The 20,431-nt window shown below is 47.7% G+C and overlaps 1 protein-coding gene across 13 annotated transcripts in view; it reads left to right on the forward strand.

The window, feature by feature from the left end:
- LOC144124427 (ubiquitin carboxyl-terminal hydrolase 4-like) overlaps nucleotides 1-20,431 on the forward strand; it is a 176,210-nt gene that overhangs the window by 142,306 nt on the left and 13,473 nt on the right. For all 13 annotated transcript variants that reach the window (XM_077657065.1, XM_077657067.1, XM_077657063.1 and 10 more), the window contains 2 exons: nucleotides 7,186-7,334; nucleotides 7,748-7,909. In XM_077657065.1, coding sequence (XP_077513191.1) covers nucleotides 7,186-7,334; nucleotides 7,748-7,909 — 311 coding nt within the window. The remainder of the gene's footprint in view (nucleotides 1-7,185; nucleotides 7,335-7,747; nucleotides 7,910-20,431) is intronic.

Below are 20,431 nucleotides of genomic sequence, written 5' to 3' on the forward strand. Positions count from 1 at the left end.
CTCATGTTGGACATCATCATACACTGCAAGCATGTCCACCATGGTCTTATTAAGCCACTTTGTCAGCCGGCTTGCCTGCGGGCGGTAAGCAGTAGTTTTGCGATAGGTCGTATCGCTGAGGTTCACCAAACGCCTTGAGACTTCAAGTTCAGGGCCATTCTAGAAAAACTCAATCTTAGCCGAGATAACAGAACAACCGCCAAAGTTGACATGCTCGGAAAAATTCGAGACAATATAGTTGTACCCCCATTACCCAGGAATATGCATCCTATTCATCACTCAGTGCGCCGGGCCAAGCGGGCAGAGGCGCTAGAGAAACGCTTCCGCTCCTACAAAGACGAGGACGTGGTCTACGTGGATGCCGCTGAGTATGGTAAGAACACGATGACCGTCGCGGTCGTCAATAATAAACAACTCCTCAAAATAAGTGCCTCCATACTCTCGGGTAACCCAGAGACTGCAGAGGAAGCTGCCATAGCACTGGCTTGTGTAGGCACAAAAGCGAGATACATCATCAGTGACTCCAAAGTTGCCATACTAAATTTCAGCAGGGGCCGGGTCTCCCCTCTTACGAATACAATTCTAAGCCGTCATGTAATAGACCGGAAAATTACGCTAGTCTGGACACCAGCACATGCATCCCTGCCTGGTAATGAGACGGCCCACGAGTTCGCCCGAGCTTTTCTTTCCGGGCGGACCCGAGCGAGGTGGTCTTTACAGACAGGGATCGCATGGGTGACCTACAGAGAAATTACACAACACTATCGTTTGCAACGAGCTAGACTTCCTCCAGCGGATAGATCCTTGTCCAGATACCAAGCCATCAACTGGCGCCGGTTACAAACTTACACATTTCCAAACCCGGCCCTCTGGAGTCTTATGTACCCAGGGCAATTTTCAGAAAAATGCGCGAACTGCGAACTTAGGGCCACCTTGGACCACATACTATGGGAATGTCCTCATGCTCCCCGGGAGGGACGAGGTATTAACACAAAAGATCAATGGGAGACCTTACTACTGAGCTCCGACCCGGCGACTCAGTTACAACTCGTCCGACTGCCGAAGTTGCCGCCGAGAGTCAAGACCTTTCGGCCGTCGTCTAGGCGGGTAGCCCTCTGGCTACCCTCTTTCTGTTGGATATTAAAAGTTTTCCTATCCTATCCTATCAAGTTCAACTGGAAATGGACACGGAATGGGACAAGAATTTTGAGAAGTTGTTACAGCAAAACAACGGGAAAGCAAAACTTCAAAGAAAGTTGAGTAACAGTGCGCCGGTGTTTAGTGAATGCGTGGATGATGCGCTCTTTGAGTTCTTTGAGTGGGAAAGAACGGTACCACGTTTAAATCCATGTGCACTGCACTTTTTCTTTTCTGGTGGGAAAATGTCTCCGCCATCTTGAATTTCGGCACCGTTCCGGCTTAGCGCCCCCCTCTACTTTGCCAGTAATTTTGACGTGCGAGGGTGGGGGCGCTTGCTCGGAATTTTAAGGTGGGTATGGTGGCTGGTTCTTCTAAATAATTGATGAGGCGTCGCAACTCTTGATCAGCACGCTGCTGGGTTGACAAATCAGAAGAATGGACCATCATCATCACCACCATCATCATCAGCCTGACTACACCCACTGCAGGGCAAAGGCTTCTCCCATGTCTATCCAGTTAACCCTGAACTTTGCCAGCTGCAGCCACCCTTTGCCTGCAAAGTTCTTAATCTCATCCGCCCCACCTAACTCTCTGCCGCCAGCCAGCCAGATAACCCTGAGAAAACTGCAGTCATCGTCCCAATTGGGGGTAGCAGGTATGACAGGTGCACGAGAGAGCATGTCGGCGTCTTGTCTTGACTTATAGACGATGGTGAGGTCAAACTCCTGCAGGCGAAGGCTCCATCGTGCCAGGTGTCCAGATGGGTCAGGCAGGTTGGCTAACCAACACAAGGAGTGGTGGTCAGTGACCACTTTCGCCCCTATATTTAAGATAGGGGCAAAATTTCACAGTGGTCCTAATAATGGCGAGACATTGTTTTTTTTGTCATGGAATAACTCTTTGCGCACGATAGAATAAATCTCGGCGAGTGTGGCTTGCATAAGTGACGACCTGTTCAATGCCAGCTTGTCGTTGCTCGAGAACCGCGGCATGGTTGATGTTGGTGCACCAGTGTGTATTTCAGTGTCACCCTGCTCATCAAAGTGGGCAAGAATGGGCGGCATTTGAAGAAGATGGAGGCATAGCTCCACAAAAGCTCATGTCTTGCTCATGGGTCCAAACAAAAGTCGTGGCATTGTGGGTGAGGTGAGTCAGCGAGATCAGTGAAATTTTCGATAAAATGCCGATAATAGCTACAGAGCCTAAGAAAGCAGCGAACAGCTTTCTTTTCTTGTTAGAAATTTCACAACATCTGCAAGCTTATCGAAGTCAGGGTTCACGCCAGAGGTGCTGATGACATGGCCAAGAAATTTGAGCTCTTGGTAGCCAAAGTGGCATTTTTGTATCTTCAGTGTCGGGTAAGCTGAACAAAGGGCTTTGAAGACCATCCGCAGGCGTTCAAGATGTTGACTAAACGAGTCTGCGAAAACCACCACATCGTCAAGGTAGACTAGGCAACACTGCTACTTAAGACTGGCGAGGACAGTGTCCATCATCCACTGAAATATGGCAGCTGCAGAACAAAGGTTCAAAGGTAGAAGTTTAAATTAATAAAGGCCATCGGGAGTCAGAGTCCGTCTTCCCACAGTCCCACTCGGCCTCAATCTGCCAGTAGCCACTTTTTTGGTTGATGGAAGAAAAATACTGAACGCGTCAAAGGCAGTCAAAAGAGTCGTCAGCAGGTGACAATGAGTAAACATCCTTCTTGGTGACTGTGTTCAGCTTCTGGTAATGGACGCAAAAATGTAACGTGCCGTCTGTCTTTTTAACAAGGATAACCGACGAGGGCCATGGGCTTTTGGAAGGCTGGATAACGCCATCTTGAGCATCTCCTAACTTGCGACTTAATAGATACTGGAGAATTATGCCATAGCATGATCCGTGATCCACTACTGTGATCCCACTACCGTGATCCACTTCCGCGGGGCACCACTGGAAGGATCGACATAGCGAAAGAGATGTCAAATCGCTATCAAGACGGTAAGTACTGCGCAGGGCACCAGAATGTATTCATGTAAACTTCAAAAAAAATATTCACCGTACATGCGGCAGCATTCAATCGTGAGGAGGATTCAGACTAAACTTTGTGGAAAGAGGGGGGTGGGGGTATGAGGCGGCTGTGCAAGGATTGTTGCCAGAACAGGAGTCCGAAGCGAGGGGGGGGGGGGGGGGGGGGGGGGGGGGGGAGGTAGTTTTTTAGGCGCTTAGGGCATCTCCTTATCCTTTCCCATTTGGATTATCCCTTAAGTGTTTCTTGCATCCAGTTTGCTTTTCAGGTTGCTTATTGCGTGCTAGCGGACGTATATCTTCCCACCCTGCTTTCATTTAGAGTGATTTTCTTATACTGACCGGCGTGCTGAATTTTTTTCTGTTTGATCAAGATGCAAAAAGTGCGTGCGCGTGCGTGTGTGTGCAATTGAAGGAACAGCTCTTGTTAATTTCACACCGTGTGTTTTCAGGCAACTAAATAATTTTCTAATAATCTAATCATTTTCCTAGAAACAATGTTCTCCTGCAGTATTTCATTTGACACTGAAACCCGATGTGAAAAGTAGCACACTTTGGAAGAACGTGCGCAGCTGCTGTCCTTTTCTGCATCCCGTGATAATGCACATGCTAAATGCAGAGGGCATGCTTTATACCTTTCGAACCATATGGGTGGAATACTGTTCATTATTAGCTTGTAACTAGACTGTATTGTATTCATGTGCACAGGGTGCATGTACGTAAGAAACGTGTACTTTCGTGTTGAGACCGCCCTTTGGTTTCATGCATTGGTAGCAAGGAATTTCGAGATGTAGCATCTACCCGTACACTCACACATCGCCTCCCAATTTTTATTCCATGCAACAGTGTCCATGCTTACCAAACAATTTTTTTTTCTAGAAATGCCAAATGATTACACGCATCGACCAGATCGCATTCTGTCGGATCTCGCATGTGCCCTATATTTTTTTACAAATTTGTCCACACAAATGTTATATAGTGGTTATGCTGTATGTGGACAAATGGAAATAAGTTCATTGTATTCGCCGAAATTATTGCAAGCTTTTTATGCTGTATGTGGACAAATGGAAATAAGTTCATTGTATTCGCTGAAATTATTGCAAGCTTTTATGTCAGCCTTGCTAATATGGTTAGATGACCCCTTTCAGAACACAGCAAGGGGACATGCTTCAGAGCAAGCTTCAAACAAAAACACATCAAAATGGGTGTTGAGACGGTGGATGGATTTGGCGTCTGGGTGACACGAAATCAGCCTTGGTTTAGATAAGGGCCTCATTCTTTTGCGAGATGCACTGTGTGTTGACAGCTTTGTTTTCTTTTTTGAGGGGGGTGTGGGGGTGTGGCTGCATACGCCAATTCATCCTCACCATTTGGTGCGGGAGTTCTTTCACATGGCTGTTTCCCACTTGCTCGTTCTTCAAAAACATCCTCGACAGCTACTGCGGCATGTTAGCATTACTATCGGCAATGGAATGCGACACTCGAAATAAAAAAAAAAACAATTGAAATGCAGGGACACTAGGGTTGACCCACTAAGCTTGACTGTCAACTAAAGCCTTTTCTTCTTTTTTTGAGCGTGAACTGCTTGGGCTAGTAGGAGGGCAGGCAGGAGACGAAAGCACCAGCACTACCAGTCAACGTAAATTATTTTTGTTTCTGATGAAATATTGGTAATACTATTATAATAACTACTGTGAGCTGTAGTTTAAATTTAGTGCTCGTTATTGTTGTGTTATTTCTAAGTTTGCGCGCTGTCAACCTCAGAAACTTTACTTGGAGGCTACGTTGAGAAAGAGGACTGCTGCTAGCAGCACCCCGAGAGCGTGAGCTCAGCAGGGTATACAGATTTGCCAAGATTTATGTTGTGAGCAACGAAGAGATGACCAGGAAAGTGACAGACACCATGATCATTTGTCAGTTTTGCTCTATTTGGGTGCTATAAGTTTTTTGATAATGATTCTACAAATTCAATCTAATCAGCTCTGAAAAGCTCCTTTACATGTCTGGGGATCGTACAACAGGAGATCCGGCTTGGTTCATTGGGGTTCGAAGGAAGATGGGGGAAGGAGGGAGGCTGACCACACCCCACCCATGCGCTTTTTGAACTAGCACTGTCAAGCCTACAGTGCCTGTAAATACTGCACCCCACTAAGGTGCGCAGTTGGTTCATACTTGATGAAAAAAAATAATAGCAGCGCAAAGAAATGGGACAGAAAGTCGAAGAGCTGACAAACAGGGCCGCTCCCTCTCCTCACTTTCTCCTTCCAACAATGCGGTAACTGAGTCGTCTCTCCCCACCCCAATCCAACGAGGTAATTCCAATTATTAGATGAGGCACTTGTTTTGGTCGAGGTAGTGACACGCTCCTTCCGCGACGAACCCTGGCGGACGGCTTTGTTGTTTTGTTGCTGCTGGCGCTTTCAAAGGATTGGAACCGAACTATGGCATAGCAAATTGCTTCTCCCCTTCTTGTGTGGGAAAGAAAAATGCATTCTCAAGCCACTGATAAATACCGCAGTTTGTTTGGTTTCGGAGGAAGCACCTTGCCACTCGCCTCGCCGACTGCAAACAAGATAAATGAACTGCGTCCACCTTTCGCCCCCAGATGGCCAGGTTCGAAACTAAATTCTCCAACTGAGGGATACTCGCAGACACACGGCCCGGCCCATCCAGGCCTGGCTAAACATTAAAGACACGGCACAAAAAGTGTGGGGGGCGGGGGGGGGGGGGGGGGCAAGCACCCTACTGCTCCAATAGGCATGTAGAAGGGCGCTGACAAAAGTCCTCTCCCCCACGCCGTGTGGTGGGGGTCACTATGGGATTTGCTGGACTATAGTATTGTCTAGCTCATGTGACTGGCCTGTCATCTTGTTGTGCACCAATGGTTGCCTGCTTAGATGCGCCGCGGTTGTTACGTAGGGGGCAAAGTGCAAATGTTTTAGAAACACATACCCTCTCATAAATACCGCTTGGTTTTTAGTCGTTCATAGCGCCACCCTTGTCATTTTTCTGAACTGCGAGTTTTTTAGTGCACTTGTACTATGTAGATGGCGCTACCTACTACATTTATGGCATGTGGCTCTGTTATTATGATTATAGTTTGTATTTTGCAGACTTTCTGTTTGATAATCGCTACAAGTTGAATGAAAGCCTGAGATTTCAAGGTACATTCACCAGAAAAAAACAAGCAGTGGAACATTTCAAGCATGCTTAAAATATTTCTCTGAGCGCTTGTGCCCTTCATAAGCACCATGAAAAAAGTAGCTGATTTCACCATGACCGTACTCATTCCCTGAAAGTCGTAGGGTAAAGGCGATGCTTAGCCATGTATAGCAAAGTATTAAGTTTTTGCATGCAAAACCTCAGCATTGCTATCTGCTGGTTACCCGAACAGTTTAACATTTTTCTGTCAGCTATTTTAGAAAATACATTAACTTTGATCAGGAATAACTTTTAACCTGAATGAGGCAGAGCACTAATATTTCCAGGAAGAAAGAAAGATTGCACATTGCACGATCTCCAAGTGTGCAAAAAATCACCGCAGGACAGTGATTATCCTAAATGTTATTGCAGAATACATTTTTCAGTTTTATACACTTTTCAAAGACACGTGGCTAATAAACTAAGCTATATACACACTTCTAAATGCTTAACCGTGCTTAATAGCACCTCATCTCCACGCGGCTTGAACGAGTTTGCTCTAGGTGGAATAGGTTTCTCAGAACTTAGCATTTCCCGAGACAAGTTGAGCTCGAGATCCATTTTTTACCTTTGTGATTTTCTCTACAGTTTAAACACCGTTGCAGCTATTGATCAGCCAAATGCATCTTTTGAAAGCAGAGAAAATAGGCTTTCTGGGGATATTTGAATCACATTTATAAAGCAAACGAGCAAGGTACAATCGATGTACGAAATAACCAAGAATGTCGTCTGTTCACCGCAGGAGTGGGACTGCCACCTTAAGGTTGCTTTGGTGAGCACTGTACTCTCTCCTCCTCACTGCATGCCCCCCCCCCCCCCCCCCCCCCCCTCGTCCAGGTTTGTGTTTCACGAGTTGTCGGGAGGGAGCAAAGTGGATGAGCGTGTGGAGTTCCCCCTGGAGGGCCTGGACCTGGGGCCCTTTGTGTCGGGACCCTGCCCTGGCCTCCTCCTGTACGACCTGCATGCCTACATCTGCCACACAGGGGGTGCGTTGTTCCAGCTGACCCCAAAGCTTGGCAGTAGCTCTGTGCCCGGCACACTTCTTATCTACAGCATTGTTAGGTGCACCCAGTGAAGTCACATTTTTAAAATGTAACTGCTCTTGTTTTGCTTTCTTTCAATTAATGCACCTGCCAGTATTTGCATTTGCGGCAAAATTTGAAGGCTGGTGGGGAACCTAGGAATAAAAAGCAGTGCAGTGGGTGATGCCAAAAAAGAAAATTAAGGTGGGTGTAATATTAAGGAACAGAAAATTTGGAGAAGAAACGCGAGTGGATGTCGTCCTGGCTGGAATCAGTGGTGGCAGATGAAATGGATGTGAAATGGGGGTGTGCATAAAGGGGTGCTGTTCTGGCGGGTGGAATGACCCGGTGGCCGTGGTGCAATGCCCTTTGTGCAGGGGTCAACTGCGGCCACTACACAGCGTACACGCGCCACTGGACAACGGGTGAATGGTACCATTACAATGATGAGTCTGTAAGCAAGCAGCCCCCCAAGGACCAGGCGCAGGCTTACATCCTCTTCTACCAGCGGCGCACTGCAGCCACGGCCACCTCATCTGGTATGTGAGAATGCTCCATGTTAAAGAGAGCTAAGCGTGTGCTGGACAGAGTTATGCATTAATTTGGGCATATTTTTTTCCTCCATACTTGGTACCAAATCTTCTGTCTCAAGAGAACTGCTTACTGCCATATTTACCCACATATGGTAGAACCTTGTTAAGGTGTTATTGCTTGAAGGGCGTGGCATGAAATGCAATTTTGATCCCAATGGTATATTTTGTTTATACTGTATGAGGTTATAATTAATAAGGAACACATCTTTCAAATTTGGTCGTGGCCTGTGCAGTATAAGAGATTAAGTTTATTTCTGTGAAGGCTGTGTGCAGGACATCACCGGAAGTGCCCAGACCTCATTTTAACACGTGAAACTGCCTTTTCTGACTTGACGTCAGGACTGCAGCAGAAATGGATTAAAAATGCGGGGAGAAACTATATAATCCTAGCCTTGTGAGCCATGATTAGCGGAAACACGTCATGTGACCATTGAAAACTACATCCTTGCACTTTAATGCAAAAGCGTTACTAGACCCATTATGAGAAAAGCCAGCAGTGTGTGTGCGTGTGCACTGGCATGTGTGTGTGTGCTCTCGCAGATGGTACAGAAAATCTCAGTGATGGCACAAAAAATAGGGTGATGTCATCAAGCAGCCGTGTGATGCACACAGCAAGCTGAGCACCGCCACTTCAGACAACCCTTACAAGTCGTTCACCTATATATGGCCACCACTGGCTGACTTTCATGTGGCACCAGTTTTCTCTACAACATTTGTACCAAAATTGTAATGAACCATTCGTCATATACCTTTCCGGGCAGTCTCATAAGATTTCTTGTTGCATATGCTAGTCAAGTTTGAGGCTAGCTTGCAACACGGATTCTAATCGACGACATATGCACCTTCATTTGTATGCCTTCAAAGATTTTCATATGAAAACTATGATGCAGTCGTTCATCATACAACGTTCCGGGTGGTGTCATATGCTCGTGTGTGTGTGTTGGTGGTGTCATGCATCACGCCACCGGAAATGCCGCAGATGGCGGAAATGGCTCTCTGCTTGCCATTTCGTCCCTGTATTTCATTGCGGCCACTTGTGTGCACACTTTTGCAATGAACAGTGAACCATCAACGCTTTCGCATGCCCACACGTAAGCAGTCCTTGTTCTGCAAAAGACCTTGTTTTGACTGCAGTCTGCACCGCCCATCTTTACTGCGCTGTTCTGCTTATTTCTGCAAGTTTCCGAGCGCAAGCACGGTCATGCCGCAGCTCAAAAGCAGGAAAATCAGAGACAGAAAGCAATTACTACTGAGCAGCATCGACTGGAATAAGGTGCTAGTACATGTGCAGCATTGGCACTTAATTTAGAGAAGAGGCCCATGAAATAAAATTACAGTTGTTCAAATATTCGGACTCGTTTTTCTCAGGCCGCAGTTTGGTCCAAGCTGCACATTTAGGAAGAGTGTGTTTTTTATAGTTTAATGAAAACAACAGTTCTCCTGCTGAAATTTACTTTGAAGCTGTTTTATGGGCCAAACTTTTGTGGAGAACAGAATAGTGTACTTATTATGCTCGTTTGGCAGGTTTTCATGGCAAAAATGTCGCATTTTAAAATACACTAGTGTGACAGCAAAAAAGAAAAAGAAAAGTCGCTTTCAAGTGGTTTGATTTTCAGAAAGAGTTACACAATACCTTCTCCTATAGAAGGGGCTTTCCTGGGGTCACCTATGCCATAAAAGTGACTGAATTGAAAGTATTTTTAAAATGGTAGTTTACAGAAACTAGAACACTCACTCGCTTGTTGTCATGCCAACAAGTTTTTTTATGCTTAAGATGAACTACCTACTGAAATTTCTGTTATGTCCTAATGGCATAAGGATACATTGTCACCAATAATGTAATCAAATTGACGCAAAGGTTCAAAAGTTGCTTTCGGCTCCGCATCGTGGTAGTTCCACATAAGACGTAGCCGCAAGAAGTCCCCTACTCTGCGTCCATGAAGTCTTATGCATTCGGTGCCTCCTTACGATGTAGTGGCTTAGCATGAACGCTTTGGTTCATGTGTACCTATCATTGGGAAGGAAGGTCTCGTAAAGCAGGCATGAACCATGCTGCTGATTGCAACGAAACTGTCCAGTAATCCACTGGATTGGGGGCGACACCAATGACGGCTGATGGTGGAGTTGTCAGAAAACCGTTCAATCTGGACACTATGCATGAGAGTTCATATGTCGAGGCAGTCTAGGAAAAGGCTGCTTCAGCTAAGTCTCAAGTAGGTTTGCTGCAGGGAAATGCCCGCTCACTAAAATCATCAGGGATGATTGTGGCCCGAGCCCTTGGATCGGTCGGGAGCATTGCTTGGGTCTGTGCTCACTCCTCCTCCGGGAAACACTGAGGCCTGCGGGAATCTCAGTAGGGTAAGAGAGTGAGGACAAAGCAAAAGCAGAACTAAGGCTACATCTGTGAGGAGTACCGCCATGAGCCCACACTCGCGCTTCCGGTACGAAGGTGGCAGGTCCTGGCCTGACCAACGATGGCCGGCCTCAAAACCAAGACGCTTAATAAATGGCTCTTGCTTGAAGTTCGGCACAAAAAGAATACCCGATTTCAAAGGCACTGCAGTATCAGGCAGGTCTGTGCAGCACGGAAGCTCATGGCGGGGGGCAGGGTAGCATCCTTGCCTACTTGAAGCTCATTGGTTTTACCCACACATGACCAGCAAGGTGGCAGTCGTGGACCAGCCCGCCACGCTCGCTGGGAGGGTTTTTGGACCCGAAGATAACTTAAACAGGGACAAGAGCACCCTCTGGCTTGGTGGTCCATCCTTGTATGAGACAAGCTCTTGGGAAACGGTCTGGCCCTGGCCTACTCTGTATACAGCCAGGAGAAGCTTTGTGGCAAACCAAAAACTTCCTCATCCTTCCTTGATGGAAAATCTATCTGTTGTGGACTGAAATTCGCCTTGTGCAGTAAAGCCCATTGTGGTCCTTTTTTAGTAGCATTCCCCACACTTGGCCATTGCGTGTTTTTCTGAAGCCGGTTTTATGGCAGGCTGCTCACTTGCCCACTATGTCAAGTGGCAGCTCAATTAATCGTGAGAGGCTGCTTGCGAAAAGCAACCTTGGTCGCGACCCAAGTCTCCTCGATGGCAGCACCTACCATAGAAGGGCAGTGGTGCATCGCTTGACCGCTGCACCTCTGTGCCAGGAGTGCTAGGAAGACTCCCAGGGATCTATGAATGTAGAGAATGACCAATTCCCCATATATGGACATTAATCATTATCGCTATCTGGACACCCGGACTGAAGTGAAAACCGTACTGCTAGCGCACCTAACTCACATTTGGCCTAACTACGCAACTCGACCATCATTTTTTTTTCTCACATAGGAGACAGCTGGAAAAATCTGGACTTGCGTAAGACTGCAGCGATACTCTGAAGTTCTCTCTTCGATACATCAAAGGATCACTTACAGTAGTGACAGTTGAACCTGTACATCTGTTGAGAAACGCAATACTCCACCGGATAAAAAAAAAAAACTGCGTGTCAGTGGAAGTGCATCACCCTCAGTCTCTAGTGACTGCGGAGCAACTAACCAAGGAGGCAGTCAGGCCTGTAATGTAGCGGAGGGTGCTAAGAATCTCTGACTCCAGACAGGCCGCCATTGTAAACTGAACCTGGCAATGTTTATTGCTAGAACCCTATCTAGTGAGGCTAGCCCAGCAGTGCTGTTCGAGAAACTGCAGGTATATAATGGGATGTCAAAGGGCTTGGTGAGATTAGGACAGATGATGCGTATACAGTACTAAGGTGCAGGAACGTACTGTGCTGTCGTGAATTAGCGGACAGACGAAAACTAGGCTCGGGATTTCTCATCAGTCTGCAGGACAGACAACGTTGATGTGGACCACTGGCTCGCCCTTTACAAATGCGTCAGCACGCATAATAGGCGGGATGTGATACTGACGCTCGCAAATGTGATATTTTACCTGACCGGCACTGCTTGAGTGTGATCCGAAACACACTAAGATGACTTGATTTCATGGGGCATCTGTAAGCAGAAACTCCGCAACCTCTTCGGGAAGCCCATTGAACGTCAGCTCGCCGCCAAGAAGGCTCTCGCGTCACGTGCCTAAATGTCTTCAGAGCCATATATCGTCTACACTCAGGACATCCTGGCCTTGTGCCGTAAAGTTGACAAAGACACGTCCGAGGCAGATAGAGTCGGCCACATACTGAAAGGTATTGCTGATGATGCCTTTAACCTACTGCTCTGCAAAGAGTGTTCTGTGGTTGCTTCTGTTCTTGAAGTGTGGCGGTGCTTCAGGTAGGCCAAACACAGGTGCTTTTCCTGCCATTTTGACTGGCTGCTGAACACTGCTATCTGCTCTTCATGTTATGATCTGCCAACACTGCGGCAGCCTTCTGACCCGGCTAACTTTAACCACATCGTGCACCACGAGCTAAAGACGATGATGTCCACTGTTTCCACCTTGCAACTGCCAGATAACACTCTGGCACTCATCCAGGCCATCGTTCGCCAGGAGGTTGTTAACATGGCCGTACTTCTGCTTGCATCAAAGGCAACGTTAATGCCACCCCAGACCCTCCAGTGATCGCGGCAGCCACTTCCAGTCCCAGCTTCTCGCTTCGGTACCGGTACCGCAGTTCTGATGAATGGCGCACCCCTGATGATCAGCCAATCTATTTTACGTGCTCACACGTTGGACTCATCTTCCGTCACTGCCGCAGCCATTGGTCCCCGCCACCCCATCCCTTCTCCTTCGTCGACCCCCCATGGTGTTATTCACCTCATCCCGATCCACTCCGTGACAAGCCCGCTTCGCCAGCTTGTTGGTCCAGCCACTCACCATCCCCACAAGGCCGCCACTCCTGTTCCCCTCTCACTTGTCGCAACTCTTCTTCATCCAGCTCCCTCCACTTTTGGAAAACTAGCCGATGCAGCCCCTGCAGGTGATGCTGCATCATTGACCTAGCCTGCAAATCCTCTCTTGATCCCCACTGCTCAACGCAGTCTCTTGAATGTTCCAGTCCTTGCCCTCATTGATACTGTCTCTCCTAAGTTCTTCTTTGCGCCGTCGCCTCAAGAAAGTTCTAACGCCTGCCACCATTTGCGTTGCCAATGGCAGCACTGCTGCCATGTCTGGAATGTGCACTGCACAAGTCAGCATTGCTACGCGTCATATTCCTGTTCTTTTAACCATCCTGACCAGGTGCACTCAAGACATGATCCTTGGCCTTGACTTTTTAACCGCCCATTCAGCTCTTATTGACGGTTCCTTTGGCCTTCTCCGATTGGATCTGCCCCTCTGCTATGACGACTCCACCAGCTCAAGTTGCCTTCACTCCACCAAGATTGCTTGTCTCCCGCCACAAGCTGTTGTCTACAGCCCTATGTCTCCTTCTCCTCCCGTCCCTGATGGAGACTACGTCACTTGCCCTATCACCGCTGTGATTCTGCTTCATAACGTCGTCTTTCCCCACACTGTTGTCCATATCACCAGCAACTGCACCTACCTCCCTGTCCTCTACTTCAGCCTGTTTCCTCAAGTTCTTCCCGCCGGCATTTCACTTGCTGACTTGTCCTCATTGACCGTTTGCAGAGTTTCTGCCCCAACTCCTGACCCAACGACTAACATCTCCAGCATCCCTACATCGCAGCCCTCCCATGTGGATCTTATTTTCAGAATTATCGCGGACGATCAGTGCCCTACCGACTCTACACATCTTCACAGCCTCTTGTCCTCTTACAGTGACATTTTTTAATTTGATGACCGTCCCTCGGTCAAACCTCTGTTGTCACCCACCGCATTGACGCCGGTGATGCCCGCTCTCTTCACAGACGGCCCTATGGATCTCTCTCTCTGAGTGCCATGTCAGCCAGGCAGAAGTAGACAAGATGTTGGCCCGCAACATTATTGAGCCTTCGAGCAGTCCTTGGGCGTCCCCTGCCGTGCTTGTTTTTTTTAAAAAGGAAGCTCAAACCTGGCGTTTCTGCGTCGATTACTGCCACCTGAATAGAGTCACAAAGAAAGACATCTTCCCTCTGCCCCAAATTGACAACGCTCTCGACTGCTTACACGATACTAGCTACTTTTCCTCCATCGAATTCGCTCAAGATACTATAGAGCCCGGGATACTGGCAGCTCACTGTCGACAATTGGCACCAAGAGAAAACTGCCTTCGTCACCTCGGACGGCCTGTATCAATTTAAAGTCATGCCTTTCAGCCTCAGCAATGGCCCTGCGACATTAAAACGCATGATGGACTCCCTCCTGTGTGGCTTCAAATGGACGATGTGCCCCTGCTATTTAGATGACGTGATAGTTTTTTCGTCTACATTCCAAAGCCATCTGCACCACCTTTCAGGCATCCTTGCAGTCTTCCGCTGCGCCAGTCTTCAGCTGAACTCGAAGACGTACTTTGGGCCGCCGTCAACTCAAGGTCCTTGGTCATTTGGTCGATTCTGCTGAGATCCAACCCCACCCCGACAAAGTCCACACCATGAGTTCATTTCTTACTACGTGTTCTTCCGGTGATTTGCGCAGCTTTCTCAGGCTCTGTTCATATTTCCACCAGTTCATCAAGAACTTTGTGGAAATTGCCTGCTCTCATACCACGCTCCTCAAGAAGGACGTCCCGTTCTCTTGGGTGCCCGACCAAACTGCCTCCTTCAGAACTCTTGTCAGTGTCCTCACTGCTCCACCTGTCTTGGCTCACTTTGATCCTTCAGCCCCTATGGTACTTTGAACCGACGTGAGCAGACATGGCATTGGTGCCTTACTTGCTCAGTGGCAATGCAATCAGATTCACACCATTCCGTATGCCACCCGTTTCCTTTCTGTGTCAGAGCACAACTATTCTTTCACTGAGCAGGAATGCCTCGCCCTCGTATGGGCCATTACCAAATTCCGCCCTTACTTGTTTGGGCACCCCTTCTCTGTTATAACGGATCATCACACCTTATGTTGGCTTTCTTTGCTACTTGTTTGGACACCCCTTCTCTGTTATAACGGATCATCACGCCTTATGTTGGCACCCCTTCTTTGTTATAACGGATCATCACACCTTATGCTGGCTTCCTTTGTTCAAAGACCCTACTGGCAAGCTGGGGTTTCGGGCTCTTTGGCTTCAAGAATATACATTTTCTATCGTCCGGAAGTCTGGCCGCTTGCACTACGACACAGATTGCTTGTCCTGTCACCCTGTCGATCCGCCTTCCTTCAACGATTCTGAGGCTGGCGCCTGCGTTTTATCCTATCGAACTTCCGCAACATTGCTCAAAAACAACGCTTGGATTCCTGGCTACGTTCCCGCATCGACCACCTCACCGGCAACCACTTTGATGCTTCCCTTGCCTCGTTCGTGCTCCACGAGAACATCCTCTACTGCTGCAATATGCGACCTGACGGTGCTGAGCTCTTGCTCGTAGCCCCTCAACACCTGTGTTGCAGTGTCCTTGCACAGCTCCATGATGTTCCCGCGGCAGGACATCTTGGCATATCCCACACGTATAACAGCGCGCGCCACCACTGCTTTTAGCCAGGTCTCTACCGCTCTGTCCAGCGCTATGTGGCTGCTTGCGAGCTATGCCAACATCAGGAGACTCTCCCTCCCGGACACCTTCAGCTGATTCCCATCCCGATAGACCCATTTTCCACTGTCTGCCATGGGGAACAAATGGATCGCCATCGTGATAAGCTACTCAACGTGCTCTGCTATCTCATAAGTGATCCCAGCCAGCTGTACTTTTATATATCGAATTACACGTTATATTAGAAGTGTTTTTTTGCGAGTTCGATATATGCAGGTATGGCTGTATTGGCATTGTCACAGATCACTCGTTTCCTGTGCTCAGTGCTTAGTAAGTGACATCTCTGCAGCGCATCTAGTAATAGGGGAGAGCTCTGAATGTTGGAAACTGCTGCTGCTGACACCTGTGAAGGCCTCTTTGTAGAAGTTTGGCTGCAAGAAGGCACTGTGGAAACTGTCACCTTTTGCATGTTTACAGACATAGATATAATGGAGCTAAGACTTCTGCAGCATGGTCCAATAGTGAAATTTTGTAGCGAGAGCTACACTGGGCTACCAGTCGAGCATTTCGCGGTGGCTGGGAGAGGCCAGTTGTGCGCATGCGCCGTTACCATGGCAAACGGAGAGAAGCAGCGGATGCAGCGTGCCGCGGCCGAGCGCCCTCTCCACCATCGTCACTCATATGAGCAGTTGTGCGCATGCGCCGATAGCATGGTAACCAGAGAGACTCCACAGGTGCACCGCGCGCTTCGTCGCCGCCTCGCCGCACGCCGCTCTATCACCTGAACCGCGCGTCGCGTGCGCAGCATTGCATATAAAAGGCGGAGATGTAATGGGTGGCTGTATCACAACGTTTCACATGCCTGCAGCGAAAGAGAGTCCAGCCGCTGCTAAACGGCGGTATAGACAAGAGAAGGTTAACTCTTCCGATCCTGAGGTTGTTGCCTGGCACTTGGCTACTCAACAAAGAGAGTGAGTGTAAGAAGGCAAACAGAGCAGCGGAGACGGCCGAACAGAGAGAGGAATGGCTTGCCATACGGAGATGCCACACTGCCGAGCGTAATCATACATACAGTGACCACAGCAAGCTCCGCCAGGGAAACGTACCTCTCGCTACGTATGTCCTGGCATAGCCCAGCTAAGCCACTGCCATTTTTTGCTTTAGTCCCTGGCGAAACGTCGTCCAACACTGACAAGGAAGCTAAAGACAGACAGCCCAGGCCCTGACGTTGGAGTAACTGCATGCGTGCTGGAGGCACTTCCTCTGTTCACCCAAAAATGGAGCGTTATGGAGAAGTTGGGACCGGGTTTGAGTGCCTTCGACACTGCACTTGTGGTTGCTAGGCCACCTTGGTTGCAGACATAACAATTTCTGTGGCCTTACTTAAAAAAAAAAAGCTCCCGCATGTACCTTAGAAGGGTGAGGGTTCGGGCTAGTGGGTAGTCAACATGAGGATCCATAGCGCACACAATTGAGGGGACACAACACGAGCGCTATACTTCCACTGAATGAACTTTATTTGGCGTTGATAGCCTTATAAAGATCACGTAGGGTACAGGTATAACCTACAACAATGATTATCTTGTCAAAGTCATGATATGTCAAAGGAAGAGATAAAAAACAATAAAAACCACCAATCAGTGAGCAAGTTTCACACTATCGCCCACTCCTTGAATCTAAGAAAGCTATGTCTTTCCTTGATAATAACACCGAAGGATCACTGATACAGTTTTCCAATCCCTCTTTTTCCATTGCTACAGCTTCAATTATTTCCCTTGTTCTCTGATCGCTATTTTTTCCTAATACTGAACAGTCCTCGAAGTTAGGCGTGCACTTGTGACTACGGCAGTGACAAGCCAAATTACCTGGCCCCTGATCTCTAACGTTTCTGTGGTGCTCGCCGAGTCGCTTATTCAGGCACTGGCCTGTCTGCCCTATATACAACTTGCCACATGAAAGCGGCAGCCTATATATAACGTTATCGGTGCAAGTTACAAAGGGTTTCTGATGACGTACAGAGCAGTCCTTCCTGTCCTGCTTGTCCGGACATGTGTTCTTACACATGCGGGATAATTTTTCTGTGGCTGACATGCAAATTTTAACACCAATTTTGTCTGCAATCTTTTTGAGGCCGTGGGAAATCCTGTGAATATAAGGCATTACTTCAGTTTTGCTGGGACCTTTATCTGTCAACCTTGTGTTTTTTCTTTGTCTCTTCCCTTGACACATCATGACTTTGGCAAGATAATCATTGTTAGTAGGTTATACCTGTACCTTACGTGATCTTTATAAAGCTGTCAGCGACAAATAAAGTTCATTCAGTGGAAGTATAGCGCTCGTGTTGTGTCCCCTCAATTGTGTGCGCTATGGATCCTCATGTCCCTCATGTACATTCCTTCATGGAACACCACGAATGTCAAACGTTATGAGGTAGGTAATTGGATTTACAGTAAAAGCTCGTCACTTCGAACTTCAGCGGACCGGAAAAAATGTTGGAATTATTAGGTCTCCTAGATCCCTGAGAGGTGTCTCACCCAATGCATATACACCTATTTCTTCTTCCTTTAACTGCAGTTATATGAAGTTGAAGTTGAAGTTTATTTCTCGCTCTTAGTGGTACAGGTATCACTGGGAGAGAGAGGACGCAGAGAAGAAAAACTGCTTGAATGCAGCTTGAGAGGCGCCTTACGCCCACATTGCCAAGGCAACGTATTGTCTCAGTTGTTCACAAGACAGCTACAGGTGAGGCAGTCGAAATGAAAACTAAAGTGTCAACATGAGTTAAATATTTACAGTAGCATTTCAACACTTAGCATCACAATCAAAACAAAAAGCGCTATAAATACTCAAAACACTGTTGTGCTGGGTCTTCATTCCCCAAATTGTGAGACAGTATGTCAGTGATGGGAGAAAAAATGCTTGATAAATGAGCACCTTTACTTGAGACGGAAGTGTGTCCCTATGTTGGCAAATAAGACCGTTGAAGCGATTTAGTTGTTTCCGAACATGATTGACCTGCTCGTCCCAGGTGAGACACTCTGAGAAGATTACTCCTAAGCATTTTATGTTTGGCACGATTGCAATTGTTTTGCCTCCTAGTGATAGGGTGAAGTTGGTGTGAACAGTTTTGTTTCTTGTTCTGGATAAAACAGCCTTCGTCTTATTAGAATTCACTTTCAGATGGTTATTTCTTGGCCACTCGTGAAGATACTTCAGGAAGTTATTGGCTTGCGAAAATAATTCGGCTTCTGTGCTACCTGACAGTAGTGCTGTAATATCATCCGCAACGCCTACAAGGTCAACGGCAGGGGCAAAAAGTATGTCATTGATGTAAACAAGGAATAATAAGGGCCCCACTATGCTGCCCTGGGGAACACCAGAGAGAAGTGGCTCAAGGCTCGACAACTTGTTATTGTGAGCAACCATTTGTCTGCGATGACCTAAGCATGATGTTAGCAGGGGCAAAGTGGCTCCCCTAATGCCTCAAGGATCCTTCACTCAAGGATCCTTCCTCAATCACTCAAGGATCCTTCCGGCCACCTTGCTCGTTGGGCTCTCCGTTTACAAGGTTACGACATTCAGGTCATTTACCGCTCTGAATGTAAACCCTCCGATGCTGACGCCCTCTCACTCTCCCCTATGTCCTCTGTTCCTGACCAACCCTCTAACTTCTGCCTCACACCTTCTCTTAATATCATTGATATGGCTTCTGAGCAGCGCAAGCATCCTTGGATAGCTTCTGTTTTGGATGTCTTAGCCAACCGCTCAGTGCGCCCCCCTTCTCGAGCACTCTGTCGTCAAGCCCATCACTTTGTCGTGCGTGACCAGCTGCTGTACCGTCGCAACTACCTCCCAGATGGTCGCAAATGGCTGCTCGTGATTCCACGCCATCTCCGCTCCGCCATTTGTGGCAGTTATCACGACGACCTGCAGTGCACTCATGCCGGTCTGCTGAAAACTTTTACCCGCTTACGTCTTCGGTATTATTGACGAGCCATGTACCGTTTCGTCCGTCAGCACGTCGGCTCTTGCTTGCAATCTCAGCGTCATAAGGATCCACCGCAGCACTCGCCTGCTCCTCCGCAGTTCTTACCTTGTCCAGCCCGGCCATTCGATCGTGTGGGAATCAACCTTTATGGTCCTCTTCCGAGCACTTCCGCAGGGTAGCGATAGATCATTGTCGCCATAGATCATCTCACGCGCTATGCGGAAAATTCCCCGTTACCAGCTGCCACAGCTTCTGACGTCGCCGGTTTTATACTTCAGATAGTGACTGCGACATTGCAACTAGCGTGGAAAGCACAAGGACAGAGGCAAAAGGAACAGACGAGACAGCACGCTAGCGTGCTGTCTCGTCTGTTCCTTTTGCCTCTGTCCTTGTGCTTTCCACGCTAGTTGCAATGTCGCAGTCACTAACGAATACACACCAACTAGCCCAACTGTCTTCCATGATTATACTTCAGAACGTCATTCTTCGCCACGGTGCGCCTCAGGAATTGCTCAGTAATCAAGGTCGCATCTTCTTGTCTGGCGTCTTGGAGGCCCTTCTTCGGGAGTGTCACATCGTTCACCGCACAACGTCTTTTATTTATTTTTATTTTATTTATGACATACTGCAGGCCGTGAGGCCCAAGCAAGAGTGGATTACAGAAACAAATCACAAATTGAGCAATAATACCAAAATGCGAACAGAACACAAGCAGCGGGAAATGACATAGAAAGGCAAAAACAAGCTAACAAACAAGCTAAAAAAAAAGCTAACAATGTTCACTTATCAGGTCAAGAGACCGTACACACGAAGCTGGTAAGCTGTTCCAATCACTGATGGCTTGCGGAAAGAAAGAGTGCTGAAATGAGTTAGTCTTTGCGAAGTACGGGGTCAGAGAAAGGAGGTGGGAGTGTCGAGTTCGTCTGATGTTCTGTAGTATAAGATACGGTGAAGAATTTATCCCAAGTTTATGGTTAAATAACAA

Source organism: Amblyomma americanum, chromosome 3, assembly GCF_052857255.1.
Source record: "Amblyomma americanum isolate KBUSLIRL-KWMA chromosome 3, ASM5285725v1, whole genome shotgun sequence".
In the NCBI taxonomy this organism is placed as follows: Eukaryota; Metazoa; Arthropoda; class Arachnida; order Ixodida; family Ixodidae; genus Amblyomma; species Amblyomma americanum.